Below are 13,120 nucleotides of genomic sequence, written 5' to 3' on the forward strand. Positions count from 1 at the left end.
GGTCCAGGGCAGTCCAAGTAAAAGAGAGAACAATTGATTGATTGATTGATTGGTTGGTTGGTTGGTTGATTGATTTGATTGGCAGACTAGCTTCATGTATTCCAGGCTAGCTTCAAATTCACTATGCGGCTTAGGGCGGCTTTGAACTCCTGGTCCTCTTGCCTCCTCCTCCCAAGTGCTGGGAGTACAGTTGTGTTTTACCATGACTGGGTTATGTGTTGTTGAGGATCAAACCCAGGACTTTAAGCATGCTAGACAAGCACCTACCAAATGAGCCTATAATCCCAGCCCTAAAAGGGAACATTTAAAGTATGAATATTTTTCATGAATGTTCCCAAAAGAAGGCACAAAAGTCAGAAAAATTAAACACTAAAAATATAAAATAAGAAATAAGCCGGGCGGTGGTGGCGCATGCCTTTAATCCTAGCACTCGGGAGGCAAAGGCAGGCTGATCTCTTTGAGTTCGAGGCCAGCCTGGGCTACAGAGTAAGTTCCAGGACAGGCTCCAAAGCTACACAGAGAAACCCTGTCTCGAAAAATCAAAAAAAAAAAAAAAAAAAAAAAAGAAAAGAAAAGAAAGAAATAAAGAAGGTAGGCAGTCATGGTGGTACACACCTTTAATCCCAGTACCTGGGGAACAGGAGCAGGTGGATCTCTCTGAATTCCAGGCTAGCCTGGTGTATACACTAAGTTCCAGGCCAGGCCAGCTCTTACTACATAATGAGACTGTACTCAAAAAAAACAAAAACAAAAGAACAAAACCACCCAAACAAGCAAACCCGTAGGGAACACAAGAAAAGTAGGAGTGAACAACAAAGGAAACACCAGTGGGCTTAGTCACAATCTAAGAAGTCAAAGTAGAGACAAAACTCCAAAAACTCTTGTGTCTGCAGTGAGGAGAAGAGGCTGACCCTGGGTGGAGTGGGATCTAAGCTGCATAACTCCTGAGGGCGGCGCAGCAGCAGACAGCTCTGTGTGTCACAGAATGCCAGGAGTGTACCCAACCCAGCATCTGGGTCAGTACCCAACCCTGTGCGTCATCGCACGGAGAATGACAACCTAGGAAACCAGATACGCAAACCAGGTTGTACAGTGACCAGCAGAATCCTCTCATGGTCATACAATGCAAGTATTGGCATGTGCCCGGCAATACAGAATCAATTACCAAAGCTAACCTGGGGATGTGGTAAGAGAATGAAAGTCAAAGGCCAAATGACTGATTTTTTTTCATAAGAATCACTTGTTTTACAATCAGAAAAAACAAAAACAAAAAAAAACCAAAAACCCACAAAACTTAAAAAGCCAATGCTAGGGGCTGGAGAGATGGCTCAGATGTTAACAGTACTTGCTGCCTTTATAGAAGGCCTGGGTTTGGTTCCCACCACCCACATGTATGCTCCAAATTGTATGTAACTCCAATTCCAGAAGACCTGACCCCCGCTCTGGCTTCTTCAGGTACTCCATGTACATGATACATTTTCATACATGCAAATACTGAGTGCATTTTCATACATGAAGCACTATTTTTTTTTTGTTTTTGTTTTTTGTTTTTTGTTTTTGAAGACAGGATTTCTGTGTGTAGCTTTGGTGCCTTTCCTGGATCTCACTCTGTAGACTAGGCTGGCCTTGAACTCACAGAGATCCGCCTGGCTCTGCCTCCTGAATGCTGCAATTAAAGGCGTGCGCTTGAGAAGCTGAGGCTGAAAGATAGAGAACTCAAGTCTGGGGCCACAGAAGGGACCCTTTCATGAACAATCAAACAAAGATAGAGCTTTCTAGACATTCTGATGGAGAAGCAGAGAGAATACACATTGCTTCCTAACAAAATTCCCAGAGGTAGACCCTTGTACCCTTTTCCTTTAGGAGTCACTTGGGACACCCTACAATGCTATCCCTGTGACATGTGGCCCCGATACTAACAACTACTAAACCATCACAGACACAGCATCTCATATCGCCTCAGCTTTGGATTACATTAGTTGCTGATTGAAAAACAAAAATGGGACCTCGAACCACAAGGTCTTTAGCATCTTTGTAAAAAAACGATGTACATCCTAGAGAAGGGGTGAGGGACAAAGCCCAGCTCCATGGAGTCTGATGATTTCACAAATCATTTCTTTTTAATAGTTTCAGGCACGATGCTAAGAGTTCTACTTGTTCACTATGGATGTAAATATTTTCCTCGTAGGAAGAACTCATGGCAATCCTTCTGCCTCCGTCTCCCTCTAGAGTCTGAGACTGACAAAACTTGAAGAACACAGATTGACCAGGGCCTCACCTTTGTTCTCCCAGGACCGCTCGAGCACCAAAATACCTTTTCAGTTCTGTATCTGGATTCAAGTGTCTGAGGAGAAAGTTTAGAAAGAAAAATTACGTTCTACAATAACTCTAAATTTTTTTTTTTTTTTTTTTTTTTTTTGGTTTTTCGAGACAAGGTTTCTCTGTGTAGCTTTGCACCTTTCCTGGAACTCACTTGGTAGCCCAGGCCGGCCTCGAACTCACAGAGATCCGCCTGGCTCTGCCTCCCGAGTGCTGGGATTAGAGGCGTGCGCCACAACCGCCCGGCTTAAATTTTTATAAAGTTTAAATTTTTTATAAATTCACATAAGGATATAATAGGGAACTTGGCATGGTGGTACATGCCTGTAATCTCAGTACTTGGAAGGCTGAGAAAGGAGGACCAGGAGTCCCAGCCAGCCTTGAGCACACTGTGAGACCCACTCTCAGAAAGCTGGCAACAACCTCTGTGGTAGGAACTATGTTACGTTTCACTGATGATCTGTAAAACCAACATATGGATACTTATCCAAATGTGAACGGGTGCTCCTCACAGTTCAATAAAATATAAAAGATATATAAAGCTAAAAGTCCTCTGAAATATGGATGAGGGTTTCTTCTTCCTCATTATTTCTTAAATGTTTAATGAACTTGATTGATTTGTTTTGAGGCAGAGTGTCTCACTCTGTAGCCCAGGCTGTCCTTGAACTTGTGGCACTCTTTCTGCCTTAACCTAATGAGTGCTAGAATTACAGCATAAGCCATCATACCCAGCACTACAGTGCTTCATTTTGTTTTTGCAGGAATTGAATGTGAAGCTCGTGGCACAAGGGACGGGATCCAGGGCATTTCATATGCTGGGTGCACATTCTACCACTACACTGCGTCCCTACACCTTACCACTTTACAAAAAATACAGAACAATTCCTCTCTGCATTCATCTTATGCAGCCCAGGCTGGCCTTGAACTCCCAGTTCTCCTGTCTCCACGTCCCAAGTCCTGGGACTGGGATTACAAGTGTGTGTCTGTCACCAGGCCTGACTGAAAAGAAGACGGTCAATTTTCTTCTGCTTTTTTTCAAATACTGTTCTTCTCTCATGAAGTGAGGGCAGGGCTGTACCTGTGCTCCACATAGAGGACGTGCTTCCTGGAATTCAGTGGAGGGGGGCCTGGGTGGCTGACCCCACTGCTGTCTTCAATCCTCTCTAAGATGCGATCAATATCTTCTAGCCCATTTTCCTAAAAGCCAGAACAACCTGTTAATCATTACAGTGACTTTCACTGCTAGGATTCTAGGCATGTACCACCATACCTGGCTCTGCCTTTACTTTCAATATTATAACCATCAGCGACAGAATCATTTATGTTGAAAAAGAATGATTATGTTGACTTACTTCCTAAAAGACATGATCATATGCTGCACATACATTCAGAAAAGAGACGTGTCTCACTAGAGAAAGCCAGGAGAGCTGGAATCACAGACTCAGAGGGCCCTGGAAATCATAAGCTAAAACACCACATTATGTCCTCTAGAGGAGCTTCCCTCCCTGGGTGAGCTGAGTCATGACCCTTCACTGGAGAGTAACAGAGCTTTGGCTTTTTTCAGAACTGAGAGTAAGACATGGGGCATGAGGCAGCAACAGGGCCGGACCATGTGATAACAGGTCCACAGTGGCGTCTACACTCACGGTGAGCTTAAGCCATCAGGATAAGACAAAAGTAAGTTGAGCAGGGAAGAGATCTAGTCTAGAAGAAACACTCACCTCAAAACACAGAACCCAAGAGTGGGGTCTGACAACCAGAGAGCAAAGGGCACAAGCCAGAGAAAGATCTGTGAGTGATTTTCCCTTTTGTTCTCCTGACCTCTCACCTCACTTCAGTGAAAGCAATCAAAGCGCTCAACAAAACAAAACTTTCTCCAGAACCAGCCTGAGGGAGCAGCAGGGAACAGTGAGGCTCAGGCAGAGGAACCAGTCAGTGTGACAACATACCGAGGATTCTCCTGTGCAGCTTTTCTTATTTTTCTGCTTCTTTTTCTTCTTTCGGAGTTTGCCACTTGCATTAGACTAATGGAAGGAGACACTTTAATCAATGGAAAGAAATGAAATTGGAAACATTAAGAACTACGCAACAGCCAGGCGTGGTGGCGCATGCCTTTAATCCCAGCACTTAGGAGGCAGACACAGGTGGACATCTGAGTTTGAGGCCAGCCTGGCCTATATAGAGTTCCAGGCTAGCCAGGGTTATATGGTGATATGCTGAATTAAAAAAAAAAACAAAATAAAATAAAAATGTAAGCAACAAGTTCAATCCTCAGTGTGGTAGTCCCCATTCCTCCTCCTCCATCCTCAAGTCTTTCCAATCCTCTTGAGTTTCTGCAATAAGAAACACCTGCCATGTCTGTGCCAGTGACAATGGCCTCTCTCGTACCCTGCCCTGATGTACTTCAGGGCTTCCTGTGACCTACAGCAGACATAGCTCACAGGACCACCCAGCCACCTGACCACTGCCATTCTTTCTTCATTTTGCCATCCATTCCCTGATGTGCCCCACCTACCCTGAGGATGGGGACTCACTGAGCCAGGGTGCCTCAGTGAGCCCTACCCCTGCTCTCTTGCTATACCTACTGTAGCCAAGTCCTTCTGTGAGAATTCAGGCTTCACCAGACTGAATTTTCTGATCAGACACAGATGCACTCAAAAGAGGCAGGTAGACACTCTATATGGTACCCTGGAGGCTACTGCTGGTCTTCAGATTTCCACAGAAACCTCATCCAGGTTCCTCGGGGCAACCAAACAATTGATGGACTCAAACTCAGAAGAATTCAGTAAACTGATAGTACAGGAAATATTTGCAGCACCTTGGGGCTTTCCCTCTGATATGCCTCAGTCACCCCATCACCATACGGTCCCCTGTACCTGTTCTGGGAACCCTGCCTTGGCCACATCCCCATCTTGCTTTGTCTCTGGGTTTCCACGCTGAGCCCTTCCTTTGTTCCCTGATGACACAGAGTCCAGCAGGGTACAGTCAGACTTCTCCCCATTTACCACAAGGTCATCCTCAAGATCCTCGATGTTTATCTGGGGAAAAAAGACAGGAGGGAAATGAAACCAACTGAGCACCCCAGTCCAGTGTACATGGACACACTACACAGGTAGAAACGGAGAGGACTCTGAATGGGCTCAGGGTGGGGTAGTGAGAAGGAAGGAGCATCTGATCCATGTAGCACCAGCACATTCCTGAGCTTGTGAATGACTTCTGGCTCCATCAGTGCACCCAAGATACATGAATGGTGCATGGCATCTTCATCTTTGGGCATGACATTCAGAATCCCCAAACCACAATGACCCCATTTACTGAGTGCCTCCCGAAGGCAACTTTAAATTTTTTTATGTTTATGGGTATTTTGCCTACATGTATGTATAAGCACCACATGAAAGTCTGGTACCCATGGAAGTCAGAGGAGAGTGTCAGATCCCCTGGAACTGGGCAATTATGAGTCACCATGTGGTTCTCTGGAAGAGCAGCCAGTGCTCTTGACCACTGAGCCATCTCCAGCCTCAATAAACGATTAACTCTGTTCGTCTTGCCAGACAAGGTACCACAATGCCTGTAACAGGCTGCTAAAAGAGAAGTTACTTTCTGAATTGGTCTAAGGAAGTCAGCATAACTCTTCATTCTGGGGAATGATTATGTACCCAGAAATCATGAATAGCGGCTGTCTGTGTATAGACAGAAGCGAGCAGACATCTGGAAACATCACAGATATTTTCCTTTTTCATTGGTGAAAAACTCTCACAAATAGAATGCTAACACATTCTTTCTTTCCTCACAGAAATATTCACTATGCAAACCTTGCTAAAGATACCTCACCAGGCTGGAGGACAAAAAACAATGACAATGGGCTAGAGGAAGAGTTTAGCAGTTAAGAGTACTGGCTGAGCCGGGCTGTGGCGGCTCATTCCTTTAATCCCAGCACTTGGGAGGCAGAGCCAGGCGGATCTCTGTGAGTTCAATGCCAGCCTGGTCTACAGAGTGAGTTCCAGGACAGGCATCAAACTACACAGAGAAATCCTGTCTCGGGGAAAAAAAAATTTAATCCCATCCAAATCAAGGCCTGGCCTTTGTCCTGGCTTCTGAGCAGTTAACATCTAAGCATCTGGTCATTCTCCACAGTAATGTCTTCTTTACTGGGGATTTGACCCACACTTCCCAGAGGATTTACAGGGGCCCCGAGGCCAAGTCAGATGGTAGCAACATGATCTAATGTGGGTATCCTCCTGAAGCCCTACAGATCTAGGTCAGCCATGTGAGCTATAGTAAAGCCCCTTCAAGTGAACTCCACCAATATACCGTGGAACCAGTTCATCTTGTAACCCCTGATGCCAAAAACAAGACAAAAAACCTGAACATGGAGACTCAGGTCACCTTCCCTGGCTGGGAGTGCTCCATGGACAAGGTCACAGACATCAGAAGTATTGGAGGCCCACCTCCATCAACAGTGCAAGCATTGCTTCTGGTATTCCACTGTCTACGATGTTCCCTGCCGTACGTTGTAAGAACCAAATGAATTCTCTATTTCTCACTATTTACTAAACCTGGAAGGCGGCCTTGAGAACCCCTACAGTTGGAACCAGAGTCTAAAGGGCAGTCATGTGTACTTTCCCCTCATACTCTCCAGCTGTGAGGGGGAAATATGCTCATTCAGGTTTGTAAGAGGTTAGTGAAAGATATACATATTGTTCTAATATAATAAAATTACTGTGATGTGCACCAAAGTGCTAACCTTTTTTTTTTTTTTTTTTTTTTTAAAGACAGGATTTCTCTGGGTAGCTCTGGTTGTCCTGGAACTTGCTCTGTAGATCAGGGTGTCCTCAAACTCAAGAGATCCATCTGCATCTGCCTCTGAGTGCTGGGATTAAAGGCATGTAGTACTATGCCTGGCTCAAAAAAAATTTGTTTTTAAAGACAGAGTCTCATTATGAAGCCAAGGCTCGCCTTGAACTCATATCAATCTTCCCGAATTAGCCTTCATGTACCACCACACCCAACTAAGTCAATTTTTTTAGTTAATTTTGTTTGTTTGTCTTTTTTCTTTCGAGTTTATATGTATGTGCATATATATGTACACACAGTATATATAACTTAAAAAAAGATTTATTTATTTTATGTGTATGAGTGCTCTATCTGGATGTACAACTTTATGCCAGAAGAGGGCACCCACTATAGATGGTTGTGAGCCACCATGTGGTTGCTAGGAATTGAACTCAGGACCTCTGGAAGAGCAGCCAGTGCTCTTAACTGCCAAGCCATCTCTCAAGCCCCCACACAGTATATAAAATATACATAATAGATACTATATAGAGACCATACATATAGACTACAACATATATTATTCATATCTATATTATATTATATTTATGTATATAAGTATAATATATTTCTGTAAACACTTAATATTTATTAATATAAATATATTTGCATATAATAAGTTTATGTTATATAATATCATATATTAAATATATAATATAAATATAAAACAATATATCTATATATGGTATATATTATAGCCTCTATATAGTTATATATTACAAATATAATGTAAGCATAATTAAATATAAGCAATATACTGTATATATTATATATTATAACATATCTATATATATATTACATATATGTTTTTGTTTTTTTGAGACAGCATCTCTATATGTGGCCCTGGCTACCCTAGAACTCACTGCGTAGGACAATCTAGCCTCAACTCACAGAGATCTGCCTGCCTCTTGGTGCCACCATATCCCCCTCCCCTCAGACAGGGTTTCTCTGGATAGCCCTGGCTGTCCTGGAACTCACTCTATAGACCAGGCTGGCCTTGAACTCAGAAATCTAACAGCCTCTACCTCCCAAGTGCTGAGATTAAAGGCGTGGGCCACAATGGCCCAGCTCGACCATTTCTTAAAAAAAAAAAAAAAAAAAAGCCATGGTAGTGGTGCATGCCTTTAATCCCAGCACTTAGTTAGAAGGATAGGCAGGAGGATCTGGCATGTATAAAACCTGGATTTAATCCCCATCACTGCAAAGCAAACAACAGGTAAATATACTACTACTCAACAGTAAGGAAGAACAAACCATGAATACTCAAAACTGTAACTCTCAAGAGTATGTTCTGAGCAAGGGGCCAGTACAAGTGAGCACACACCAGATGTGTAAAGCATGAACAAGTTACACAGCTGAAAATGGCAAATCCAATCTAGATGCTTCAAGTACACATACTTTATTATATAACTTGAATAAGTTGATTTCGTTTACTTTTCTTTCTTTCTTTTTTTTTTGAGACAGGGTCTCACTATGAAGCCCTGGCTGGCCTGGAACTTGATATATAGGTCAAAATGTTCTCTAACTCAGAAATCCTCCTGAACGCTGAGATTCAAGGTATGTGCTACCATGTTCAGCAATAAATTGATTTTTAAACTTCTTCTGATTGAAATGGTAAAGATGATTTCTAATCTAGTCAGGAGTGGCCCCAGGCCATCTTTTACCCTGCTTCCTTCTCCAAAGAGGACATCATCAGCCCCTAAGACTATATCCAAGTAAACCACTTACAGTAATGTGTTTCTAGAGTTCGTTTGTCCCCTTCCATTTCCAACAGCACACACCTACATGGGTTCAGTGCTGACCCCATGTCCAGCATATGTTACACACTGCCTCCAAGAGTTTATGCAGTCTTCATGACAGCTCTATGAGTTATCAAGAGCATCCCCAAAACTTGCATTCAGTATCTTGTCCAAGCTCTCAACTATAAAAAGGGACAGCCAGGATACAGGTCTAGGTTCATCGGACTCCACACTCTTGCATACAAGCCTAATTTGTCTTATTAAAATCAGCACAGATCGGTACGCATGCTGGGCGCCTGACACTATCTTGAGTACCGTCGACACATCAGTGAGCAACAAAGTCTGTTTCCAAGAAACTCATATTCCAGCAGTGGAAGATGATCAGCACACACACACAAAGAATAGTATAGTGTGTTTGGTGGGAACTGCCAGGAGGAAAGGAAAAAAACCAAAACCAAAACCAAAACAGGATACAAGGAATGTGACCGAGGATGGTTGTAATTTTAGTCAGATGGTAAGGGTAGACACAACTAGTGGATCAACACCTAAGCAAGTCTATGGGAGGTGAGAGTAAGTCTTTTGTGAGTATCTCAACAAAGGGAACTGCAGCCAGAGCGGGAGGCAAAGGGAGGTCAGGGTGGCTGGAACATAGTGAGCAAGATTAGAAAAGACAAGGTCGGGGAGAACCGTCTTGCCCAAACCTCGCTCCTGACAACGGCTGGGAAAGGAGAGCTATCAGCTGTGTACTCAGAACAGCATGGAGAGGAACAGCAGCAGCAGCAGCAGCAGCGATGAAGTCTCCCTGTGCACCCGGAGGTGAAGACGATAAAGGGGCCTCACTCCGCCCCCAGGCACGTTAGACAATGTTAAAATCGGTTAGAATCACTATGGATGTTAATAACGGCTTAAAATTCTGATGTTAATTTCCCTATAACTAAGCAAAGGCTTTGGAGGATGGAGCATTTTGATTCTCTAATTGGCAATTGTTGGATTCTTCCCCAGCTGCCTTGAGGAAAAGAACTGTCCATCCAACAGTAAGGCAGACTATCCATATTCAATATTCCTCTGACCATTCCAGAGGGCCTTGAAAAAAAAAAAACTACACTATGATCACAGCTGATTGTACAGGCTCCTAAAGGTGCAGCCTCAGAAATATTACTTCAGTTTGTATCCGACTTTTACTAATCACAAGCCTTGGTTGATTTGTAGGTAGGTGATCCCCCCAAACCCAAGTCTTCAGGAAAAGCAACAAGGGCTCTTAACCACTGAGTCACTTCTCTAGCCCCTTTTCTTGCCTATTTAGTAATGTGGGCTAAGCCAGTAATACAGAGAAAGAAGCAGCTGAGCAGTGAGCAGCCTGGGCCCCCCAAGTGGCAAGGCATCCACTGCTGCCACCTCAAAGAGGCAGGTAACAGTTTGAGAGTGGCAGGAACACAGGGAGGCAGAAGTAGAGAATAGAGCGCTAGGGCTGAAGGTAGAGAGTCATAAAGAGTCAGGGAGAGAAAATGCAAGCCTTGATCACCAGAGGAAGAGGTCCAGAGAACTATAAAATCTTTAGGGCCAATGGTCTCAGATACCCAAGGTCTGAGAGCTAACACCAGTTGCTGTCAAGGGAGGAGACTCATGTAAGGGTGAACGATGTGACGCCTGAGATCTGCTTGGAGAGAAAGGAGTGAAATTATTTTACAGACATGTAGACTGACTGAATGTCAGGAACTGGGAACTGGGCCATGGGCACATAGGGTTATTTATATTTCCCTTTTTTTTAAATTTTTTTTTAATAAGCCACCATGATCCTGCTTCTTTTAAGATGGCACCATTAACGCTTTATCGTGTTTCTTTTTAAAAATATTTAATTTTATGTGTATGGATGTTTTACCTGCCTGTATGACTGTTTACCATGTATGTACATGCAGTGCCCACAGAGGAGGGAGGAGGGTGTCAGGTCCTCTAGGACTGGAGTTACAGATGGTTGTGAGCCACTAAGTGGGTGCTGGGAATTGAAGCAAGATCCTTTGGAAGAGCAGTCAGTGCTCTTAACTGCTGAGTCATCTCTCCAGCACATATATCCCTATGTTTCGTGTGTTTAAAATTAAACCCAGCCAGGTGGTGGTGGTGCACACCTTTAAATCCCGGCACTCTGGAGGCAGAGACAGGCAGATCTCTTAAGTTCCAGGAGAGCCAGGGCTACACAGAGAAACCCTGTCACAAAAAGAAAAAACAAAAAAACAGCTGGGCGGTGGTGACATATGCCTTTAATTCCAGCACTTGGGAGGAAGAGGCAGACGTATCTCAGTGAGTTCAGGGCCATCCTGGTCTACAAAGCAAGTTCCAGGACAACCAGGGCTGTTACACAGAGAAACCTTGTCTTGAAGTGGGGTGGGGAGTGGGGGTTGGGGTGGGGGGTGGGGTGTGGGGGGCAGGAATGGATGATGATGAGCCAAGCAGTGGTGCGGCGCAGGCCTTTAATTCCAGCACTGGGGAGGCAGAGCCAGGTGGATCTCTATGAGTTCGAGGTCAGCCTGGGCTACAGAGCGAGATCCAGGACAAGCACCAAAACTACACTGAGAAATCCTGTCTCAACAAACAAAACAAACAAACAAACAAAAAAGCCAAAAAATTAAAATGAAAGGACAAGAAACAGAATAGGATGGAGGTTATTTTCAGGCTGAAAATCAGAGGCGGTAGAAGAGTTTTGATAGTACTAAGGAAAGACTTCAGTACCACCACAGACTATACAGTGAAGCCCTCTCCTTCCTCACTGGAGAGGTGAATAATCTCTGACCCAAGCTTCTACGACATTTCTCACACTCCTCAGTATCTTTGCTAGGGACTTTTAAACCTGAAAACTGATAAAAAGCTGGGGACAACCCGCTGCAAGATTTTTTTTTTTTTTCCGAGACAGTTTCTCTGTGTAGTTTTGGTGCCTTTCCTGGATCTCGCTCCTTAGACCAAGCTGCCTTGAACTCACAAAAAGATCCACCTGGCTCTGCCTCCCGAGTGCTGGGATTAAAGGCGTGCAAGATTATTACAAAGGACTTTCAGACAAGTGTTCACTCACTAAAATATGGCCACCGAAGCCTTACCATATGTGTGCATGCTGGAGATACAGAACAAGCAAGAGAGACATGTTACCTGCCCACACATGAAGTCAGAATCCTAACTCACACACATAGGAAACTGCAGGCACTAGGTCAGTCAGTCTTAAGGAAAAACATTATGGGACTCACGAGTGCTACACGTTTTTCTGTGTCTGAGACCTAGAGGGACGCGCTAGGTACAACTTGCTGGGGCAGACAAGGGCTGCGACGAATAAACCGCAATGCTTGTAAAGAGCCAGACTCGAGACCCCCTCAAGTCGCAGATATGAAGCCATGCCCACCCCTTACAGCACCGCCCCAGACAGCACAACCCCACTCCTGCACTGAAGCCCAGACCCAACCGAACCCCATCTTCCCCTCATCATCCCTGCCGGCCCTCCCCTTAGCTGTCTCATGTGTCATGCCCCGCCCGCTCTGACGTCACGGCCCCGTCCTGTCCGTCATACCACGCCTCTCGACACTGGCCGGAGACACGCCCTGGACTGCAGCGAAGTTCTATCACTCAGCCCCTTGACAGCACCCCCCCAACCCCTTTAACAGCCCCTTCGCTCAGCATTTCCCCCCACCTCCCCCTCTATCTAGGGAGGGAACCCCGCCCCTCGACACCACCCCGACGGGCTCTTCAGCACTGCCTCGTCACCCCACCCACCCTGCTCAAGACCCGCCTTCCCCGATGCAGCGCAGGCCCTTCACTCCGCCCACTCGCCTGCAGTCTAGACTCAACTTTATGCCCCCTCGTATGACGTCATGCCTCCCACACCGTTCCCCTCGGGTTGCCCAGCTCCTCACCAGCTCGAACCGGTTGTTGACACGGACGCCTTCCTTCCCTGCGCCCCCGGGGCGCCGGCCACCCAACCCTTGTTTTGGTCCCTCTTCCTCCGCGTCATCGTCATCAAGGAGGACAAACTGCAAGGCGTCGGGCCCTAGGGGTTCCTGGCCGCGCTGTTCCCCCCTCAGCCTCCGGAGGGCCCGGCGCGACATAGGACCCGACAGCCTGCTGTAGGCAGAGGGACGAGGAAGAGCAGCAGAGCGGCGGCGCCTGCGCACTTGCGGCGCGCTGGCGCAAGGTTGGCGTGTCGCGTTTGCGCGCAGCGGCTCTCCGGAACTTCCTCCCAATTACCCCTGGAGTCA

The 13,120-nt window shown here is 45.4% G+C and overlaps 1 protein-coding gene across 8 annotated transcripts in view; it reads right to left on the reverse strand.

Annotated features, from left to right (window-relative positions):
* Tcf25 (transcription factor 25) overlaps positions 1–13,120 on the reverse strand; it is a 31,091-nt gene extending 17,971 nt beyond the window's left edge. For 4 of the 8 annotated variants that reach the window (XR_009379405.1, XR_009379404.1, XR_009379403.1 and 1 more), the window contains exons 1-5: positions 12,779–13,119; positions 5,196–5,357; positions 4,269–4,343; positions 3,398–3,516; positions 2,279–2,344 (exon numbers count right to left, since the gene is read on the reverse strand). Coding sequence is in view for 5 of the 8 variants with exons in the window: in XM_059263847.1 (XP_059119830.1) it covers positions 2,279–2,344; positions 3,398–3,516; positions 4,269–4,343; positions 5,196–5,357; positions 12,779–12,970 (614 nt within the window). In the remaining 3 variants the exon portion in view is untranslated. Of the gene's footprint in view, positions 1–2,278; positions 2,345–3,397; positions 3,517–4,268; positions 4,344–5,195; positions 5,358–12,778 lie in introns of all 8 variants that reach the window. The other 4 variants (XM_059263846.1, XM_059263845.1, XM_059263848.1 and 1 more) reach the window with 3 other exon arrangements.

The sequence above is a fragment of the Peromyscus eremicus genome, chromosome 5 (genome assembly GCF_949786415.1).
Source record: "Peromyscus eremicus chromosome 5, PerEre_H2_v1, whole genome shotgun sequence".
Lineage (NCBI taxonomy): Eukaryota > Metazoa > Chordata > Mammalia > Rodentia > Cricetidae > Peromyscus > Peromyscus eremicus.